Genomic DNA, 23,199 nt, shown 5'->3' with positions numbered 1-23,199 from the left:
TTGTCTAAGGAACCCGATCCTAGTGACCTAAAGCTCCAAGAGACCTTTTCTTTATAGTTAACTTCACTTATTGTTTTTGCTTAACTTATAATCAATCTTTGCAACTACAATTCCATTTTCTTTAAAAGTTAATTTTCATAAGAAAAAACATAATTTTATTTCCTTCATTTAATTCAACTGTACGATGAAAACTCATCCCTATGGACGATCCTAGAGCCACTATACTATGTTAGCTATGCTACCCTAGTGTGAGATGATTTAGGTTTTATAAATTTTGTTGATAACACCCGTCTGAGCCATAATCAAATGGCATGACTGCAATGGGGAAGAATCAATTATGCATTTGAAATGAGCTATTCTTCTATTAATAATTTGCCCACTCCAGTTCTTAATCATTCTTCCTCATACTTTGTTTTATTTCACAAACATCCTGATTATTCTACTCAAAAGCCTTTTGGGTGCACTATTTTTCCTCTATTACGTCCATATACTAACCATAAGTTTGCATTTCGGAGCACTCCTTATGTCTATCTTGGTCCAAGTCCCTCTCACTCGGGTAGTTGATATCTTAATTTATCAAATGATAGGGTCTATATTGCTAGGCATGTTGTTTTTAATCCTAGCCTCTTTTTGTATCGTTCTCATATTGTAGCATCTCAAGCTCCAAAGGACTCTTCAAATTTCTCGTGGCTTCACATTAAAAGTGTACCTCCATCATCCACGGGTTCTGTTGGAAATTCAGGTCAGACCTCTACTCCCTCTAATATTCCTTTATTTTCTACCATTGATCAATCTTTAAATAATTCCTTATTGTTAGCTCAGTCCCCACCTTTGACCACGCCACCCTCCTCTCACTCTCCTATCCTACAACAATCACCTTCATCAGATTCAACCACTGATCCTCCGCTATCTCTTATTGTTGATCTCACCTATTATCCAGCTCAACTGAATGTTGCGTCTTCTACCTCAACCTCTTCTCTTCGAATTCACCCCATGCAGTTTCGTTCTTCCACCATGTAAAAACGACATGCTTGTCTTTCCACCAAAGCTAAAAATTACCTTACCACAGAACCACAAAACTTCACTCAATCCAAACCATATGCTGAATGGCGTGATGCAATGCAAAGTGAAATTAATGCCTTGCTTCAGAATCACACATGGGTTCTTGTTCCTTGACCTCCAGCTGCCAATATGATCGGCAGTAAATGGGTTTATCTGTTGACGAAAATTGGATACAATGGAGAAAAGAAACACTCTCACACACTCACTTTGATACAATGAAACTCTCAAAGATACAAAATAAGAAAAAGAAGAAGAAGAACACAAGAAAGGCTCAAACAAGTTCTTGGAACTTTGTCCAAAGACTCTATTTCCTCCCACCTCTAGAAATCTTTAGGGAACTAATGGAAATAGTCTTGGGATTGATCAAGCCTTTTCACTTTTCTGCATAAGATTTCAAAAGAAGAAAAGTCATATATATAGCACTCTTAGGGTTGAAAAAAGGTTACAAGGATGAGAAAAAACCCATTGTCTTCCTCAATCTCTTCATCTTTGTAACATTCAAAAATTAAATCATATGTTTAATTCACACATTAAACATGATTTAATCTCAAATGTGTAACTCTCTTACACTTAACCTCTTAAGTTTTATAAAGTTACAAAGATGAGAAGACTCATTGTCTTCCTTAACCTTTCAAGTTTTGTAACATTTCAAAACTTAATCATATGTGTAAATACCTCTTAAGTTTTGTAAAGTTACAAAGATGAGAAGACTCATTGTCTTCCTTAACCTTTCAAGTTTTGTAACATTTCAAAACTTAATCATGTGTTTAATTCACACTTTAAAAGTGTAACCCTTCTTACACTTTATTTTCAAAGGTTATTTTTTCAAAAGTGTAACTCTTCTTACACTTTATTTTTAACCAACAATATATATATATATATATATATATATATATTTATATAAATATAACAATCCCCCACTTGGTTAAAAATAAACATCAACCCTTATAACCTTAACAGTGAAAATGCATAAAATAAAATATCTTTCAATTTGAATTTTACCTTAGTGTAATTGTCACAAAGCTTCGTTGAAATCCCAGGTTTCTTGTAGCATTGAACCAGTTATTCCTTGTAACGAAACTGGTAACAACACACACACTTCCACTAACCACACGAGTGCCCATTATTTTCTTGCTTAGCACTTTTATGGCCATGTGCTCAATCCATTCATGAACTTTCTTGAAAGAAACTCTAACTCTCATGAGAGGCGGCACCACCCCTAAGTTCACATAGGTGAAATTCTTCCAGCATCCTTGTTACCTTTAAGATGCTTGTCACACATAGACTGAATTTCATTAAAAGCTTTAAGCTTAACCCTCCAACGGTAACAACCAGCATTAATCATCACGGATGGAACTCACATGTTCTAATGCTGCCACAACCCACTTATCAATGACTTGTTTTTACCCATTGAACTTAAGACTAGTCATTTCTTAGTATTAAGTTGGGTTACCATCATTGGTGAGTTTTATTTAAGGAGTTTTAGTCTCATCCCTCTAGATGTTATCCTTACTAAATCTCTTGTAAGAGGTTTAGTAAAAGGATCCGCCAAGTTTCCACTTGATCTCACAAATGAGATTGAGATGATTCCATTTTGAATCAATTGTCTCACATAATCATGTCTAATGCTTATATGTCTAGACTTCCCATTGTACACTCCACTGTACGCACGAGCTAGAGTGGCTTGACTGTCACAATGTATCGACACTGTTGACACATTATTTGCAGTAAAAGGGATGTCCATCATGAGATCCCTAAGCCACTCAGCTTCTTTTCCAGTTGCAGCTAGAGCTATAAACTCTGCCTCCATGGTTGAGTGTGATATACAAGTCTGTTTCTTGGATCCCCAAGAGACAACCCCACCACCAAGTGTAAACACCCAACCTGTGGTAGATAAATTATCTCCCACACTCGATATCCAGCTTGCATCTGAATACCCTTCAAGTATAGTGATTCATGCCTAATTGGTGTCTTAGCTGATTCGTGTCCAGCTGGTGCTCCTTGATTGAGGGATTAATCAACAAAATTTATAACCTATTACACCATATACTAGGGTAGCAAAGACAAAGCTACTATAGCATAGTGGCTCTAGGATCGTTCACTGGGATGGGTTTTCACTTCACAAATGATATTAATTCAAAGCTGAATTGGTGCCTTTTCAATTCAAGGTTAACTATAAAAGAAAACATAAACTTTGGTGGAAAAAGGATTGGTTTTAAGCTAACCAAAAATAGTAGCTGATTTTACTTACAAAGAAAGGTGTTTCTTGGAGTTTCAGATCACTAGGCTCAGATTCATCATACAAAAAGGAGAGTTCCGGTCACTTGTTTCTTTTCCTCATATTAGAGAATTAACATAAAGTCAATTCTCTAACAGGTGCTGCACAAGTGTATCCCTCAATTGGATTTCAGCTTTAATTCTCTCACTGATGCACCTTGCAATGGCTCATACTTCTCACCTAGCACTTGCCATTCAAGGTGATCTTTAACCTTGGATTACCCGTCAAAAGCTCGCAAGAGATAACTAATGGATGTCTCCTTGGAGTCCAAAAGCTTACCAAGTGTTGGCTAGTCTAGAAAATCCTACCTTCAAGTCACCTACCAGAGGCTCGCAAGGGGTAAACTAGTGAATCTCCATGGATGGAGATCACTTGCCTTACCAAGTGTTGGCCCAGGTGATTTAAAGGAGTTTTAAGTTAACTAAAAAGATAAAAACCATTAACGGGTCACACTTTCTCTTCATTAACAACTAAAACAACAAAACTTCCAATTTATGCATGAGGAAACTTACCCGGTTACCTTAGCTCCAAGAGACAAAGAGTCTAGCCTCTCATCCTCTGAGAAAACATCTCAGAGAATGTTTGGCTAGCAAGAAAATGAAAATGGAAGAGAAAACAAAAATATATAGGAAAAACAGAGCAAGTGCTCTGTATTTTGCTTCCTTTTACATAAGGTTCAACAACCTAACACACCCTCAGAACAGGCTCCTCGGGCTCCCTTTAAACCAAAAATTACACTTACAGCTATTACCTTGATATTTTTGCCAAATTCCTAACTTAAAAACTAAGGAATCCTATCACTGGTGGTTTACAAGGAGAATTTGGGCATTTAGGCAACAAAAATCTAATGAAAAATATCTCCAAGTGTCGGTTACAAATATCGGGAAGCACTAAGGACCACTTCGCAGGTGACAAGTGAGGTCTGCGAGATTTCGCAGGTGCACAAGAAGGGCTGCGAAATTTCTTCATAGCAACCAGCTGCTTCAACACCTTCACGAAATTGACTTCCATCTTGTGGAGTTTGGCTTCCATCGCGGCGTGAAGCTTCAGGGGAACTCCATAGCACTGTGCAAAAAGGCTGCGAAATCACTTCGCAACAAAATGGCTGATTCCGCAGCACTTTTCTGAAGCCTTCCTTCAGCTTGGAGCAGTTGTCTTTAAAAGGCTGTAACTTCCTCATTTCAACTCCAAATTGCACACGGTTTGAAGCATTGGATTGTTGACTTCCTAAGCTTTCAAATGACATATTGTATGCATAATTTGGACTCCAGGAAGTGCTCCAAAAGTGGCTGCAGTGACTGTCATCAAGAATGCTTCCTCTGTTTTCTTCACTCTGTTTTTTCCTCTTTGCTTTTCTTCTTGCATTCCGGATTTGCTTATGGCAAAGGACTTCAAAGCTTTGATTCTTCATTCCTCTAAGCTTCCCATTGCTTGCCAAGGATTCCATATAACTCTCCTCAATCTCCTAATGCTTTGGTGATCAAAATACTAACAAAAACACCAAAACTTACACATTTTGATTAGAATTAATTGAAAGGGGCCTTAACATGCTAATTGGGTTAAAAGGCACTAACTACTACTCAAAAGTGTTTAAAAGGATTAATTATAAGCTATGAAATAGCACTTTTTGAGTAGTAATCATATAGCAGGAAACTTTGAATATTGGAGGCTTAGTTCTTTGGTATTCTTTAGGTAACCAAGAACTCTACCAATAGCTTTCCAATGTTCCACGCTTGGATTGCTAGTAAACCTACTTAGTTTACTAACTGCAAATGAAATGTCAGCCCTAGTACACTGAGCAGCATACATAAGACTTCCAATTGCACTTGCATACTCAAGTTGAGCCACCGATCTACCATCATTCTTTTCAAGTTTTATACTTGAATCAAATGGAGTATTAGAAATTAAAAGGAAAGCTAATGGGGAGATAGATCGATTTAAGGCTCGGCTCATTGTGAAGGGTTACGCGCAGCAGCCTGGTATTGACTACATTGAGACCTTTAGTCCTGTGGTTAAAGCTACTACAATTTAGACTATTTTATCAATTGTTACTTCTTCACATTGACCAATCCGCCAACTTGATATCTCAAATGCGTTTTTACATGGTTTTATTGATTCAGATATTTATATGGAGCAACCCATTGGCTTTCAAGACTCTTCACATCTAGACTATGTGTGTAAGTTGTCTAAGTTGTTGTATGGTCTCAAACAGGCCCCTCGGGCCTGGTTTCACAGACTCACTTCCTTTCTACAGGACCTTGGTTTTCAAGCTTCAAAGGCTGATTATTCTTTGTTTATTCTTCATCAAGGTGCTCTTAAATTCTATGTTCTAATTTATGTGGATGATATCCTCCTTACTTGCTTTGATTCTACAAAACTTGATTGGTTTTTAAGTAAGATCAAATCAACCTTTCCAGTTCGAGACCTTGGATTCCTTCATTTCTTCTTGGGTATTGAGGCACAATTTTTGGCTAATGGTCTTCTCATCACCCAACGAAAGTACATTACTGATCTGCTGGCCAATTCTAACATGTCTGACTGCAAGCCTTGTCATACACCTATGTCGACCAGCCCTCCACTTTCCAAACTCTCTAGTAATCCTTTATCAAATGCAGAGCAATATCGCCAAGTGGTTGGATCCTTGCAGTACATTACTCTGACCAAACTTGATATCTCATTCTCGGTCAATAAATTATCTCAATTTATGCATCAGCCCACTCAACAGCATTGGACAGCAGTTAAGAGGTTGTTGCGCTCTCTTAAGGCTACTGTTGGTTTCGGTTTATTCTTCTCCAGGCATTCCACTCTTGATTTGCAATGCTTCACTGACAGTGATTGGGGTGGTTGCCCCGATGATCGTCAATCAACAAATGGTTATGCAGTCTATCTGGACAAAAATCTTATTTCATAGACTTCGAAGAAACAGCTAACCATTGCCCCATCTTCCACCGAGAGTGAATATCGTGCTCTTGCTAACTCTACTGCTGAAATTATGTGGTTTCGATCACTTCTCTCTGAACTTGGCTTCTCTTCCTCAAATCCAGCTACATTGTGGTGCAATAATGTGGGAGCTATTTATCTATGTTTGAATCCTGTCTTTCATGCTCGAACAATCGAACTTGACTATCATTTCATTCGAGAACAAGTCCAACAACGCAACATTCAGGTTTGTTTTATTTCTTTAGATGACCAGATTGTTGATATTCTTACCAAACCACTTGGTCAGTGTCTATTTCTTAAGCACCGAGACAAGCTTCGGCTTTGTTCTTCTCCGTCTTCAGCTTGACAAAGGGTGGGCCAAAAACACCACATACCACAAATCTATAGTATGGGACCATTGATCGAAGATTCAAAGAAATGACAGTGCAACCACTAGACCTAGTGCTAGTTTTGTTATATAACAGTTGCCTTATTAGCTAAATGTATCCTACTTATTTATGTAATAATAAATTTGAAAAAATGATATAAGCAAAATAACCTACTATCTTTTAAAACTATAAAATTAACTAATATTTAACTAGTAAATAAAGCTAAATAATATCATTTTCTTACAAATATTAATATATATATATATATATATGAAATATCAAATATGAAAATGTTAGCTGACTTATTTCATGAGCATTTTTGTTTCAGTCGTCTAAAAATGTTAGCTCCGTTATTGTTAAACTATGATTCCCTACAATAAAGACATCACATTAAACCATGATTTCGATGACTCCGATGAGCATATTCCTCCTTAGTTCTTTCTTCTATATTGTAGCACAAGACTATTACAACTTCTATCCACCCTTTTAGTTGTTTCTGATGCAAGTGACACAACAGAGAAAAAACGAAGGTCCCACCTATTGTACCTAAATCCTTCTTTATTTATAACATGATTTTATATGTTTATACTACCGTTTACTAACTCAATTTTACTAAATCTTTTGAAAACCTTGGGTGCGTATTAGGTAATGATAGGGTACATAAACAACATAGAAGTTACATTCATTAAGACATAAAAATACAATCAAACTTTGATTGGAATAGCCCGTAGAGGCTGGACCTTGTGTAATGTCAACCCCAATTTCTCATTCATGTCCATATCTGCTGTTTTCATACCATCGTCAAGCTTCCAAGCATAGGAATGAAGAAGAGAGGCCAATATCAGGTGCACCATCCTATGAGCTAATGGCAGTCCAAGACATATTCTTCTTCCCGCACCAAATGAAATCAACTCAAAATCCCGGCCTTTGACATCAATATCACACCCCAAAAACCTCTCAGGCACGAATGCATTCGGGTTTGACCAAGTGCTTGGATCTCGACCAATAGCCCATACATTAATTAGTACTTGGGAATTCTTTGGAACTGTGAAGCCACATATTTCTACATCAGTTTCAGCTTTATGGGGAACTAGCAGTGGGGCTGGTGGGTGCAACCTAAAGGTCTCTTTGACTATGGCTTGTAAGTAAGGGAGCTTTGAGATGTCTGATTCTTGAACTATCCCATCCTTGCCAAGGACTTCTTGGAGCTCCCTTTGAGCTTTTGCCATTGTTTCCGGGTTGTGTAGTAGCTCTGCCATTGCCCACTCTATTGTTTCTGAAGTGGTGTCAGTTCCCGCAAGAAAGAGATCCTGATCACACAAAGCAGTGTTAGAATTAAGGTTCCATTGATCATCGTTTACAAATATGCAGTTACCAACGTTTTCTACACGAAAGATCATGAAAAATTGTACAAGAAATAACTACAAGGAAGACTAACTTCTAATTGATTGTTTACTTAAGTGTTTAGGTCAATTTCAGTTTAATAACTTAACCAATTTCACAGTGAAAAGTTAAAAGGAAATGCAATTGCAGGTATATAATATAGATACTTCAGTGGAGAAGTTACCAAGGATCAGATAGAATGATTTATAAATTATTCCAAAAGTCACTGAAGCCATTCTTCATCAAAATTAGGCTGTAGTTCAGCTAAAAGATTGAGAAATTCAATCTTCTCGGGAAAATATATAAGTGTTACTATTGACTGAAATCCATATATGCAGGAGGCATTTAAATAAGGAACTTAAATTACTCCATAATATATTTGAACTAGATTCTTGAATTCCAAGGAAAGCGTAAATCATTACAAATAGTATCATAATCAACCTCATTGGAGGAGTTTGTTTGGTCTTGCATGAATGTCTTAATTTTGTATAATAACTACAACATGGGAGAAAAGGAGTGGGTCCTTACAGTTAAAAGATGACCATACTAATGTATTTTGAAGCAAAGATTGAGATTCAAGAAAGCCATGTCACTTTCTTGAATTCCATAAAATAGTTTTACATCTTTTATGAAGTAAGCTTATACTCTAAAATTCAATGTAATGAATGCAAAAGGCAGTTAATATGATATCTCAAATCAAAGAAAAGAAAAAGTTTTTAATGCAATATATGTTTGGAATTTTTTTAATTTTGTGGACGCTTTTTAAAATCATGAAAAAACAAATTGTTATAAATAATATCAACCCTAAGGGAAAGTTTGTTTGGCTATATATGCAAGGGGTGTCTATTTCTTGACACTATATATGTCTTAACTTTGTATAATATCTTCATGGGAAGGAGCAGGGCTCTATCTACTGACTATATATATGTCTTCACTTTGTATAATATCTACATGGAAGGAAGCAACATATGTATGAGCTCTTTTTAACCTTGTAAAGAATAATATCTACTTAGCTTGTAGACGACGATATCTACTTGAGAGGGAGCGGGTCCATATAGTTAAAAGACAGACAATACTAATATATAGTGAAGCAAAGATTGAGATATGGTACTCACCATAAGCAAATGTATAATATCTCTGCAGCTCCACTCTTGGTTATTTTCTTCTGTGAGATTGAGGAAGGCATCTAGTACATCGTTGCTTGCTGATGAGGCTTTTGATTGCAACCTTTGATTGATTATACCTTCAAAAATATGAATCAATTTATCTACATGAATCTTCACGTTCCGCCGTATACCTTGTGGGTCAATCAATTTAAAGGCCGGGAAATAATCTGCAAAATTGGGTCTTCCAGCGTCTTCCATCGTACGCCATACGATATCCTTGAACTCTTGTGAAAAAGTAGAGCCGTGATGAGCCAAATTAATGGAGAAAATGGTGTTTGATAACAAATTAAGGCTTGCTGTGAAGGCTGCTCCACCAATATTGACTGCACAACCCCTACCGCAACATTCTTTCGCATAGTCCAGCAGTTCCTGTACTATTTTTCTCCTAAGGCCTTGGCTGGCATCAAGCCGCTGCACCGAAAACATTTCCCTGGTGCATATCTTCCTAATCTTTCGCCAATAAGCAGATGCCGGACTCCATACCACCGAAGATTCATGATGGTTATGGGCTTTGATGGTATCTAGGACTACTCGGCCAGAGAAGGCTTGATCATTTCTGTGTAGGACCTCTTTGGCAGTTTCAGAAGAGGAAATGACTATGGTGGAAACACTCCCAAGCTTGAGATACATTACAGGGCCATATATTTTGGAGAGATTTGTAAGAGATTGATGAGGTTTGTCCCCAAGTTTGAGGATGTTGCCGATGATTGGAAAGGGGCGGGGGCCTGGAGGGAGGCTGGCTGTACTGGGTTTCCGGCCAGTTGGACTGAGCTTGAGGAGATGAATGCAGGTCCACACAAAGGAAAGCAAAAGCAAAACTGTAATGTAATCCATCGGCTATCCCTTTCAATACTACTCTTCTATTCTTGATGCTCCCATTCTCCCCATCTTCTGTGGTATTTGTATAGAAACATGAGGACCATGAACTGCTTATCCAAGGGAAAAGTAGGTAAGAAATTATTGAAATCCAAGAGACTTGTAAAATTTGAACTCTAATATCCACACGTGATTTCCGTGTATCCTACTCGACCATGAGACTTGCATGACTTGGACTCAACCATCTAAATGGAAATTGTTTGAGATTTTATTAATAGTAAAATCCTTTTTCTTTTTTTTATTGACAATACTAAAAATTTTATTCAACATAAAAAAAATTTGTATAAGACAAAATAAAGCTTTGACAAGAAGAACATTTTATTAACTTTCATATTAAGTTTTTTTAAAATCTTAAATAAATTAATTAAGCCTCCATAAAACCTTTTATTGAACTTTAAAAAAGGTTTTTCTCTTCTCATAAATCAAACCAAGACATAAACATTTTATGGAAAAACTTGGAAAAGTAGGTTGAAATATTTGATTTGTGAACATAACAAAATTGAATGCATAAATATGAAAAGTTAAGGTTTATTTGGTTTTTCGAGAATAATATTCAAAAACATTTTCAATCATTTGATATATAGAAATGTTATTGACTTTTTTTTCTTCATTTTTAAATATTTTGTAAAAATATTTTTGATATATAGTAATTTATTTTCAATCATTCTTCATATTTATATATTTATTTTTACACATGATTCCAAAAAGGCAAAAAATAAGGGAAAATATTTCTTTCAGAAATTAGACTATAAGTGAAAATACCCTCTTTTTTAAAAAAATTATTAAATTAATGTAGTTTTTGAATTGTAGAGGGGACCAACCAATTCCTTTTCTGATAGGGTTTGCCTTTTCAAGTCCTTTTGACTTTCAAACCGGTGGTAACTGGTGAACCGGCCGGTCCGTCGAAGTAGCCCATAGGGTAAATTGGTCAAAGCATTGTATGGGCCATAAATTATGCCTCACTTATTTCCCAACTTTTATATTCATTTTCAAAACATCTTTGTCTCAGCTCATTTATTTCATGAACATTTTTATTTCAGTCGTCTGAAAATGCCTACTCTGTTATTGTTCCTAGTTCCTACAATCAAGACACTACATTAAACCATGATTTCGATGTCTCCGATGAGTATATTCCTCGTTAGTTCTTTCTTCTATATTGTAGATCAAGACTACTAAAAATTCCATCCACCCTTTTAGCTGTTTCTGATGCAAGTGACACAACAGAGAAAAAACAAATATTTTGAAAACCTTGGGTGAGTATTAGGTAATGATAGGGTAGATAAACAACATAGAAGTTACATTCATTACAACATAAAAATACAATCAAACTTTGATGGGAATAGCCCGTAGAGGCTGGGCCTTCTGTAATGTAAATCCCAACTTCTCATTCATGTCCATATCTTCTGGTTTCATACCATCGTCAAGCTTCCAAGCATAGGAATGAAGAAGAGAGGCCAATATCAGGTGCACCATCCTATGAGCTAATATCAGTCCAAGACATATTCGTCTTCCAGCACCAAATGGAATCAACTCAAAATCTCGGCCTTTGACATCAATATCACGCCCCAAAAACCTCTCAGGCACGAATGCATTCGGGTTCGACCAAGTGCTTGGATCTCGACCGATAGCCCATGCATTAATTAGTACTTGGGAATTCTTTGGAACTGTGGAGCCGCATATTTCTACATCAGTTTCAGCTTTATGGGGAACTAGCAGTGGGGCTGGTGGGTGCAACCTAAAGGTCTCTTTAACTATGGCTTGTAAGTAAGGGAGCTTCGAGATGTCTGATTCTTGAACTATCCCATCCTTGCCAAGGACTTCTTGGAGCTCCCTTTGAGCTTTTACCATTGTTTCCGGGTTCTGTAGTAGTTCTGCCATTGCCCACTCTATTGTGTCTGAAGTGGCGTCAGTTCCCGCAACAAAGACATCCTGATCATACAAAGCAGTGTTAGAATTAAGGTTTCATTGATCATCGTTTACAACTATGCAGTTACCAATGTTTTCTACATGAAAACTCAAGAAAAATTGTACAAGAGATAACTCCAAGGAAGACTAACTTCTAATTGATTGTTTACTTAAGTTTTTAGGTTAATTTCAGTTTAATAACTTAACCAATTTCACAGTTAAAAGTTGAAAGGAAATGCAATTCCAGGTACATAATATAGACACTTCAGTGGAGAAGTTGCCAAGGATCTAATATAATGATTGACAAATTATTCCAAAAATCATTGAAGTCATTCTTCAGGAGATTAAACTATAGTTCAGCTAAAAGATTGAGAATTCAATCCTCTTGTGTGTGTATATATGGCTATACTCATGATGAATGAAATCTATGTATATATATTCAGGAGGCATTTAAGTAAGGAATTTAAATTACTCCCGAAAATATATGAACTAGAAGTGATATCAAAGAAATAGAATTCCAAAAAATGGTTTAATATATTTTCTGAAGTAGGTTTATACTCTAAAATGCAATTTCCATGATAAAAATGACAGTTAAATGATACCCCGGAGAGACAAAAAAGTTTTTAACTTTTATATATATATATATATATATATATATATATATATATATATTGTTTTTTAAATCTTATAGGTGTATTTTAGAGTCATGAAGAAGTTGATCTATTAAAAATGATATTAGAGTCGATTTCCTGTTAAAATAATTATGGACTCACATATATTAATAATTGTTTATGATTAAGCTATCTATATATATTCAATTTATATTTATTAAGTATGACTCACCTTGTGTGTAGAGCCCAAAGTCACACGTGTCTTATATGATGGGCCTAAGACACATATGACCCAACAACCCAATGGGTATAGTCCTTAAGGTATAGGGGAAGTTAATAAAAAAAAAAAAGGAAATTGAAGTTTGGTGTCTTTTAGTTTTTCTTTTCTGAAAATACAAAAAAACATTCCCTCTTCTGCCTCCCATCATAAGAGAGAAAACAGAAAGGTGATTTCTTCCTCTATTACCTTAGAAAAACCATATTTCTTCAAAATCAACAATGGATTCATGTTTATCTACATTCTCTAATTTAATCGGCATGTTTTCTTTTTTATTTAACATGAGATTTCTCGTTTTGGGTTGATAAAATATTTGGTAATCTTTAAAATTGTTCTACAACATCTCCAACCTCAATTGTGGAGTTTGTTTGGCCCGCAAGGGATACACTTTGTTTGGCCCGGATGTCTTGACTTTGTATATTATCTGTATGGAAGGGTGCTATATACGTACGGACGATTTACTTATAAGTGACAATATCTAGTTGGGAGGGAGGGAGTGGGTCCTTGTAGAAAGATGATTATACTAATATAATATATGGTGAAGCAAGGATTGAGATACGATACCGACCACAAGCACATGTATAACATCACTGCAGCTCCACTCTTGGTTATTTTCTTTTGTGAGATTGAGGAAGGCATCTAGTACATCGTTGCTTGCTGATGAAGCTTTTGATTGTATCCTTTGATTGATTATACCATTAAAAATATCAATTAATTTACCAAAAATGCTTGACTTTTGACATTAAGATTTGAAGAAATTCTCGGAGGTTTTATCAGCAATGACATTCTATTTTTTGCTTTAACGGGATAATTTCTTAAAAATATTTTCATATTAAATTTTTTAAAAAATAATAATAAAATTAAGCAATACTAAGCTTAAGAAAAGAGATTTTCTCTCTTCATAAATCAAATCAAACAAGGCATAGGTATTCTATGGAAAAAGAACATGATAAAATTGGAAACATAGAAGTGGAAAATAATGATTTATTGGAAAATGTTTTCGAAAAAAATTCTCAAAAAAATAAATAAATAAATTGATAATAATTTTTAAACATAATTTTTTGAAATTTTTTAAAACAAAATATATTTGAAAACTCTTAACATTTTCAATTTGTTTCAATGTTTTCAAATATTTCTTTAAAATAACTTTTAATAAAAAATTATTTAAGAATTTATAAATAGTGTTTTCAACTTACTTTTTTTATGTTTTCAAATATTTTTTAAAAATAGGTTTTATATATAATATTTTGTTTTCAAACATTTTTTTATATTTATATATTTTATTTTTTAAAAAAGTGAAAATATCCTGTTATCAGAAATTACTAAATGTATTTTTTGAATTGTAGACCGGACTGACCGATCCCTTCAAAGTAGCCCAAAGGGTTAATTGGCCAAAGCATTGTATGGGCCATTACTCATGCCTCACCCCCCACTCAGCCACCAGCCCACCATCGAAAGGGCTTTCAAAGTGCACTTCTCACTCAGCCACCAGCCCATCATCAAAAGGGCTTTCAAAGTGCACTTCGAAGTAAAGTCTTTGAGTACATTTGGCACTAATTTTAAAAAGCTTTTTAATTTTTTTAATACTTGAAAGAAAAAAAAAATTTAAGTGTTAAAAATACTAAAAACGCTTACTAGAATCAATCCTCCTCATATTATGTTGGAAAATATCTTTAAAAATGATTTTTGAAAATGGTTTTTAAAATTTGTTTTTAAAATATTTTAAACAATAAAAGTTTATTTGGAAACCTGAAATATATTTTAATTTTTTTTATGTTTTAAAATAATTTTAATATGCAATATTTTATTTTTAATCATTTTCTATATTTTTATAATCATTTTTTAAAATATTCTTAAAAAAATAAATAAAAACAATTAAAAATATTTAAAAAAATATTCTCTAAAAACATTCTCAAAATTAGTTTTTTGCTTTCTAATTGTCAACCATGTTTCCTTTGGGAAATCAACAAAGGTCCCAACAATTTGTTTTAAGATAAATCAGTAAAATTTTCTTGCTACATACTTGCAAAGTTGGAAAGACTCGAAATCTATTTATAAAAATCAAGGTAGCCAAAAGAAAGGCAACTTCTAAAGAAACTTTATGGTGATTTTACCTATACAAATAAACATAGACTATAAAGAATAACATTTAATCAACTATAAAGAATAACATTTAATCAACTATAAAGAATAACATTTAATCAATAATAATTCTCAGAAGAAAAGGCTAAGGATCTCTTAGATCAAATTTCTTTATACTCTCTTTAGTTTGCATGTCATCTTACCTTTTTAGTAGTGTTGCAAGTAGCAGGTTGATCTGAATCAATCTGATGTTAAAGTAAGTACTCGAATTAGGCTTGGATTAGGTTTTTTCAACCCAAGTTTAATTTGGGTTGGATTCAAACTAATATCTAGGTAACTAGAATTTAACCCAAATTTGATTTAGTATTTTTATAATATATATTATCTTGTATAATAATATTCATTTTTTTATATTTTTAAGAAAAAAAATCAAATTTTATTATATTATTTACTTTTTTCATTTTTTTAGAAATATGTATAAATTTATTTTTATTTTTTTGTTGCTATCTTAAAATTTTGTACTATTTACTATTTAAACTTTCATATAAATATATAAAAAAAATTAAAAATATTATATATGGATTTTGAATTGTGATCAACTCAAGTCTTACTCGATCAATCCAAACTTAGAGAAATAAGATTGGGTTAAACTTGAATTAAGTACCTTGGGGTAGAAATCGGGTTGGGTTGAGTTCAGATTTATGATGAGTTCAGATTTATGATTTATGATTTCTTAATTTGAATTCGGTTTAAATTAGTCTTCAACCCAATCAACTCATCAAAATTGTCATTCTACTTTTAGTTTAATGAAATTTGGTTTTCCTTTTTTACTTTAATTTTTTTTAATTATTTTTTAAATAAAAATATTATTTATTTAAATTAATTTAAAGCATCTTGGGAGCTGTTTTTACAAATATATAATTTTTTGTTCAATATAGAAAATGGTTTTCTAATTTAATATATATATATATATATATATATATATATATATATATATATATATATATATATATATAAAGTTTATTCTACAAAGTAGATTGTTTTTTATAATAATTTCAAGGTATTTTCGATATGGTATTCTAATAATATTAGAGTTATAAATATGAAGAATAATTTGATTATGTTTGGTTTCCAAAAAAAAATTGAGGGAAAATATAAGGAAAAGAAAATTGAAATGAAAAATAAAATGAAATGATAATAAAAAATGGATTTAATGTCAATAAATTATTTTATATGATATTTCAAACTCATATTACTTATTTTAACTCTTTGACATAAAGATTAAATTGTTTAAAAAATATGTAAATTTCTAACTTGTTTTAATTATACTTGATTTTCTTTTGTATTTTTCATATTACAATCAAATATGAGAAAATTAATTTTCTTAATATTTTTTTATTATCTTGATACTTTCTAGGAACTAAACATAACCTTTTAAATTTTTTTCGGTCCAACATAAAAGCAAGGGTTTTCAAGAAAAAATTTGTTTCTAATAAACAACTTATAACTATTTCTAACACCATCCTATAAAACTATTTTTTGGAAAATAGTTTTAAAAATATTACTAAACAAAACTAAAAACTTCCTTCTTTTATTAAATTGCTCTTCCCCTTTATAAGGTCCTTAATTCGTACACACGGTGAATGTTTCTAAAATAATTGAACTTAAAAAAGTAATTGAATCATAATTTACGGATCTGAAAGGTGATTTAAAGTGCATTTGATAGTAATTCTATAATTCATTTTCAGCTTTTTTTTAACACTTGATAAAAAATTTTAAGTATTAAAAATATTAAAAACATTAAAAACATTTCATAAAATCACTACCAAATAGACTCTTAATTATAGTCAGACCATGATATCAACATGACATAATAAATATATATTTTTATATTATTAAATTTAAAATAATTATAAGAAATTATATATATATATATATATATATATATATATATATATATATAAAATTAAAAACCTAAAAGGAAAATAATAAATTAATATTTTTAATTTTATTAATAAATAAAGTGTAATATTTATTCGAAAGTGAAATAAAATTTTACTAATTATTAGGGTCCAATAAATTATATTGAAAAAGATGCAGGTGTTTAATGATGTTGAAAAGATCCATGCAGTTTTGGGGTGATCTCCAAGATCCTATATCTTTAAATATGTAGTAATAAAATGAAAAATAGGTGGATATATAGAAAAATTAAATGGATGCATTTAATGACCTTGTTTATTAAAAAAAAAAATGGTATTTATGAAAGATGTTATAAAATAAATGTAAAAATTAAAAGAAAGAAAATAGAATGGGAGAATAATTTAGTTGTCGGGTTTTCTTTGTTAACTCATAAACCCTTATTTATAAGTTAAAGGTAATATCATTATGGTAATAATATAAACATGGTAATAATGTTGTTATTTACAAACAACTATAAATATTTATTATATTCCGTTTTTATGACCATCATTCTTAACATGTCTTATTAAAACCTAGACTAATAAAGAAAAATAGTACAATATTTATTTTAGACAATTACGTCTGTCTCGTTAAAAACTTAATTATCAAAACCTAATGAGATAAAACTTAGATGAAGGGAAAAAGAGTAGTATAGTGTAGTGACATCCTCGTTAATTTGTTTTCTCTCATGTTGGCATGTTCATACTTTCTTTAGTAGATCAATATCAAATTTTTTAAGTTAGTGCATTTCAAAGTTTTTTAAGTATTGTTGTTGGTAATGTCTTTGTGAATAGAACAATTAAGTTCTTGCTTGACCTTACTTGTTGAACACCAATTTAACAACTCTTCGAGAGCTTATAAGTATAAATGAACTTGAGCAATATATGCTAAGTTTCATCACCTTTAATGCACCATTCTTTAATCCATGCAATGAATGCAACATTATCTTTATGTAACATTGTCGGATTATCTTTAATGGAATATATTTTATATGATTCTTGAATATGTTGGATAACAAATCTCAACCACACATATTTTCCACTCGCTTCATAAATTGCGAGTACTTTTGAATGATTTGAAGAACTAGCTACCATTCTCCACTTCAATAGAATCCATTTAGGAAGGTGACAACTTTGTATACAAACCAATAGCAAACACTTACTCATTTCTCTTTGAATTCAATTTCTTCAAGTTGGTGTAGAATTATGTTTTTCTACTAAATTCATAAAAAATGATATATATGATCTTGTATAATTTTCTAAATACATCAATGTACCGATTACACTGAGATATGGTACTTATACACCAAACAATTTTTCATTATCTTCTTTAATATGAAACACGTCCTTATTCACTTCAAGTGGACAAACAACCATATGTGATTTTAATGGATGTGATTTATCCATATAAAAGAGTTTCAAGACTTCATATATATTGACTAATGGACTAACAATTCTTTTAGAAAGTCTTTAATTTATTGGCTAAGACAAAATTTTGTTTTCCTAAATCTTTGTTTTCAATTTTCATTTTCTGATAGTCAACTATTCTTGTAAGCTCTTTAAGAATTCTAAAAATATTCAAATCATCCATATAAACTATAACAATTGCCTAATTCATACAAGAATTTTTGTAACTTATTGAATATATGTTATGATATTTTGAATTAATTGTTTAGGCATATAAACTCCTTTAAGGATTTTCATATATATTTGTAAATCCATATAATATACAATAATAATATCTATGAGACACATATAAAGTCTTTCAAAGACTAATAAATTAATGAAATATTTAAATATGATTGCATTTATCACAAAAGAGTATGTTTCCTTATAGTCAATACTCGATTTCTACAAGAAACCTTGAGCTATGAGTTACACTTTATATTACATGATTTTATTTTTCTTATTGTGTTTTCTTACAAATACGTATTTATATCTAACAAACTTGACGACTTCATGGGTTTGGATTATAGATCCAAATACTTTTCGTTTCTTCAATGAATCTAATTATGTTTGGATAGTTTATTTCCATTTTGATCAATTTTTCTTATGTTGACAACCTTTCATAGTGTGTGGTATAGGGCTAATATTATCATTTCTTATGATGTCAATGGTTACTAGGAAAAAACTATGTTATCCTTGATAAAGGTATTTTCGATTCCATTTGTTGACATTTTATCCTTGATAAGAGTTTGTTGGCTTTAAACTCTTTAACAAGTTTGCTAGTGGATAGATTAACATAAATTTAATCTCAATTAAGAAACAATTAAACCCAACTTGATTTCAAATCCAAGATATTCAATGTAGGCTCAATCCAGTCCCATTTTTCTAAAGTTACCCATAATATTTTTTGAAACTTTATTTTATGTATTTATCATAGAATTTAAATAATAAATGAGACAAAATTTTAATATAATAACAAAAAATAAAAATAAATATGTATATTTTTATAGAAAATGAAAAGTATATAATTATAATTTGATATTTTTATTAAAAATATAAAAAAATAAATAAAATGAATATTATTATACAAAATAATATAAGTTATATAAATAATAAATCGTAAAGGATTTGTCTTTTTTATTAATTCATATGGATTGGATTTCTTGAATGAGGTATTTAATTTTGGGAATGAATCCAACAATTATTAATTCCACCTTCTAGTTTTATGAAGATAACAAATCTTTTTATTGAAGGATTAGAGAGAGAAAAAAATGATTCAAATTGTTTGTAGAAATGATTTGGAAGATTAAAAAAAAAAAAATAGTGGTATTTTCTAGCAACAATTAATTTACTTAATAATTTAAATCAAATTGGTTTTTACTTTGGTTTTTTCTTTTACTTTTAAGTCATATCATTAAATTATATTGTCAAATATAATTAATTTACTTAATGACTTAAATTAAATTATTAAGTCGCTTTAAGTTATTGAGTTGGTTTACAAGACACCCACTAAGTTGGGTCACACTTAAGACTATATTTTAAAAATTATTTATATTTTTATTATTCGAAAATATATGTTTTATTTTTTATTTTTAAAAATAAAAATAATAATGTCATCTATATAAAATATGATAATTCTTATATAAAAATTACGAACTTATCTTATGTTTTTAAAAATTAATTTAAAAAATTTTAATTATAAAATAATAAATATTTTTTAATGCCTTATTTTTTAAAAATAATTTGCAAATATTAAGGAATTATTATTAGTTTCTATTTATAAAAAATCACATACCTAAAAAAGTTGTGACTTTTTCTAAGATAATTTTGTTTTAATAAAAATTAATAAATAAATTTTGTCTAGTTTTATCTTAAATCTTAAACCAAGTTGTTTTAAATTTGAAAAACAAACCATCCCTAACATCATTAACTCCTAAAAAATAAAAAAACAAATGATGTCCTAAATGGTAAGCACAAAAGTCCATCTTATGGGTCCGCATCCATCTAGCCACAAGCTCCTATAAGAGAAAGTGTTATTCGAAAGCCTCTATATTTATTGTGCAAGTAATAAATGATTTGAATAATTATGTTCAAAACAATCATAAATATAAACACCCGACTTTAAGCCTAAAAACTGTTATTCACAAGATTACATTTTAAAGTAGTAACAACACCGTCAAACAACTAAAAAGCCATTAGATATCAAAATTCAGGTATGACAAAAGTTTCCTAAAAAAACCATAACTTGTTTTTGTTTTTTTTTTTTTTTCAAAAAACTAACTTAAGTTTTGAAAGGGGGTGTTAAAAAAAAACATCTAAGCACACTTTATTGTAGGAACGATTAGAATGTTCATCATTCGCTTGAAGGAAGTTAGTTGAAAAAGACATCATTGGTTGTGTTCCAACCAAGGAGGAAAATATTGCGATATGACGACGATATATCGCGATATGTCGACGATTATATCGTTGATATATTGTGCATCGAAGGGTATCGACACGATATTTCATCGAGAAATATCGGTCCGACAATATTTTGGGATAAATCCCGAGAAATTGGCGATATTTCGCGATATATCGGCGATTTTTCCTGATATATCGCATGGTCAACGCGGGTTAACGAAAGTCAAACGCGCTACAATGAAGTCAATGTGTTGGCGATAAATTGTCGATTTTTCCCAATATATTGCATAGTCAATGCGGGTTAACGGAAGTCAAACGCGCTACAATAAAGTCAATGTGCTACAGTGCCGCTACAATGGGGTACACTCCACTTGCCATCTAGGCAAACTTGCCTTTGCTATATTGTGCACTAAACTTATATATACTTAAACTCATTATATAAAGAAAATATTAAAAGAATATTTTAAAGATCAAATTAATTATAATTATTTTATAATCAAATGCAAAAATTTCTTTTAATTGATTACCAAAAGTATAAAAATTATATAATTTTCTTCATAATGTTTTTAATATCATTAATAATTAATTAAATATTAAAAATTTATATATATATATATATATATATATATATATATATATATATATATCATAATTTATTTTATATTGTTTAATACAATTGAATTAAATGGATCATAATTTTAATATTAATATATATTTTAAAATTAGACATATTATAATCAAATATCATAATATTAAATGTAATTTAATAATAAATATACACTTATAAAATTCATATTTTTATCGATGCATACGATATTATTATCAAATATGATGAATCATGTTATACATATATCAAAATTTTCAATAAAATAACTTTAAAATGTCTATTATATTTCTAATTATATTATTATGAGGCTTTCCTTACATTTTCATAAGTTTTTAACAATTTTAAGCCTACCAATATTTTTTTCCAAAATATCCGTCGATATATCTCTGATATATCCGTAAAATCGAAGTATCGATATATGCGTAATTACCGATATTTTCATTATTGGTTCCAACACATTTGCAAGCGATTTTTTGTTCTTAGAAAACAAAATGTTTTAAAAACATTTTTTTATTATTTTAGTTATTTTCATTTGTGTTTTTGAGGATTTAAAAAAAATAATTATATAAATATAAAGAATAATTAAAAATAAAATAATATAGATACAAAAAATATTTTAAAAACATATTTAAAAATATAAAAAGTATGTTAATAACATTTCAAATTGTCAAACAAACAACAGGTTAATAATCTTTTAAGTTCTCGCATAGATTTTTAATTTATATACAAAATATATTAAAAAACAATTTTCTAAAACAAATTTCGAAAAAACCTTCCAAACAAAACCAAACCTCCCACTTTTGCCGGCATTTGTACTAAGAGAGATAAGTAAAGACAAGAAATAACCACGGCACCACAGCAACAGCACAGTACAAAGGATTCCTTATTTACCTTTCTTCAATCACACTACATGGAATTCTCCACCCATAATGCGCATTTAATGAAATTTACACTCATCAATCTGACTGATATAAATGTGGATATATTAGCGCAGGGGTCCGACCCCACAAAGATAAAGGTCTATTCTGGCTAGATGCCTGTGCAACGACGTCGTTTTACTTTTATTACATACGAGAATACTCGGAGGAGCTGTGTGTTCTTGGGTTGTGACAAAACGACGTCGTTTTCTGGTTCTTGCCTGAAGGGAGAATCGTTCGGTGCGAAAGAGGGACGACGTCGTTTTGAAGTCTTGCTGGTTGGTTCAAAATCATTTCCCCTACTTCCCATCAAACTTAACTGATAGTCATTGTGACGTTGTACGGGAAATAGCAAAACCGAACCTGGAGATAGCGTTTGCTGTCTCGTTTTTTGACTGGGCAACCTCATAGACCCCCCCTATTTGTTGCTGTCTCTCGCGCTCGATTCGCCTTCTATCTCTCTTTCTCTCTCCCCAACGACTCCACCATCGGATCCAATTCCCGCAGGTAATATTATCGCCTCCTCCTTTCTGCGCATTAATGGCGATTTCAATCTGATCCGTCCATTTCTCTCATCACTCTTCTGCCTCAATCTTACCCTGATTTTATGTTTTTATCCGTTTGGATTATTTTTAAAATTTATTTTATTGATCGATTTGAGGCAATGGTTCATTGTTCAAGTAATTTTCCTGAGCTAGATCTGTAATTTTATTGCTCTTTTTCATTAATTCATCTTTTATAACTCTGGATCTGCTTCAGATCAAATTCCTAATCCTTTCTTTGTTTGAATTCTGTGTTTTACATTTGCTTGGATTCTACACGGCTTACTTGAGTGGGCATTTTGCATTTTTTTTTTCCGGATGTGAAACCTAATTAGATTTGATGAATTCTATTTTCCTCCCCCGCATTTTTATTGGCAATCT

At 31.3% G+C, this 23,199-nt stretch overlaps 3 protein-coding genes across 4 annotated transcripts in view; 1 reads left to right on the top strand and 2 right to left on the bottom strand.

The window, feature by feature from the left end:
- Positions 1-7,247: 7,247 nt before the first annotated feature.
- Positions 7,248-10,091, bottom strand: LOC117931732 (cytochrome P450 76T24-like). Its single transcript, XM_034852773.1, has 2 exons — positions 9,147-10,091; positions 7,248-7,958 (listed from the first exon to the last, which is right to left on the bottom strand). Exons 1-2 carry the CDS (start codon positions 10,029-10,031, stop codon positions 7,353-7,355), a joined length of 1,491 nt encoding a protein of 496 aa, XP_034708664.1. The 5' UTR covers positions 10,032-10,091; the 3' UTR covers positions 7,248-7,352.
- Positions 10,092-11,396: 1,305 nt separating this feature from the next.
- On the bottom strand, positions 11,397-14,363 carry LOC117932636 (cytochrome P450 76T24-like). The gene is made up of 3 exons (XM_034853915.1): positions 14,316-14,363; positions 13,435-13,599; positions 11,397-12,002 (listed from the first exon to the last, which is right to left on the bottom strand). Exons 1-3 carry the CDS (start codon positions 14,361-14,363, stop codon positions 11,397-11,399), a joined length of 819 nt encoding a protein of 272 aa, XP_034709806.1.
- Positions 14,364-22,619: 8,256 nt separating this feature from the next.
- LOC117932175 (BEACH domain-containing protein C2) overlaps positions 22,620-23,199 on the top strand; it is a 64,374-nt gene continuing 63,794 nt past the window's right edge. The window contains exon 1 of one of the 2 annotated variants that reach the window (XM_034853281.1): positions 22,620-22,783. The gene's annotated coding sequence lies outside the window, so the exon portion shown is untranslated. The remainder of the gene's footprint in view (positions 22,784-23,199) is intronic. The other variant, XM_034853280.1, reaches the window with a different exon arrangement.

The sequence above is a fragment of the Vitis riparia genome, chromosome 15 (assembly GCF_004353265.1).
Source record: "Vitis riparia cultivar Riparia Gloire de Montpellier isolate 1030 chromosome 15, EGFV_Vit.rip_1.0, whole genome shotgun sequence".
NCBI classification, from domain to species: Eukaryota; Viridiplantae; Streptophyta; class Magnoliopsida; order Vitales; family Vitaceae; genus Vitis; species Vitis riparia.
The sequence above is the reverse complement of the archived record's forward strand: the minus strand, read 5'-3'. Positions and strand labels throughout refer to the sequence as shown.

Excerpts from the sequence above, each read along its gene's own strand:
- LOC117932636 (XM_034853915.1), bottom strand. The coding sequence starts at position 14,363 with ATGGGCTGGTGGCTGAGTGAGAAGTGCACTTTGAAAGCCCTTTCGATG. Across the intron at positions 13,600-14,315 it reads CTTTGAAAGCCCTTTCGATG|TCAAGCATTTTTGGTAAATT; the intron begins GTGGGCTGGTGG and ends TAATGTCAAAAG. Across the intron at positions 12,003-13,434 it reads ATGTTATACATGTGCTTGTG|GATGTCTTTGTTGCGGGAAC; the intron begins GTCGGTATCGTA and ends TTGTATGATCAG.
- LOC117931732 (XM_034852773.1), bottom strand. The coding sequence starts at position 10,031 with ATGGATTACATTACAGTTTTGCTTTTGCTTTCCTTTGTGTGGACCTGC. Across the intron at positions 7,959-9,146 it reads ATATTATACATTTGCTTATG|GATCTCTTTCTTGCGGGAAC; the intron begins GTGAGTACCATA and ends TTGTGTGATCAG.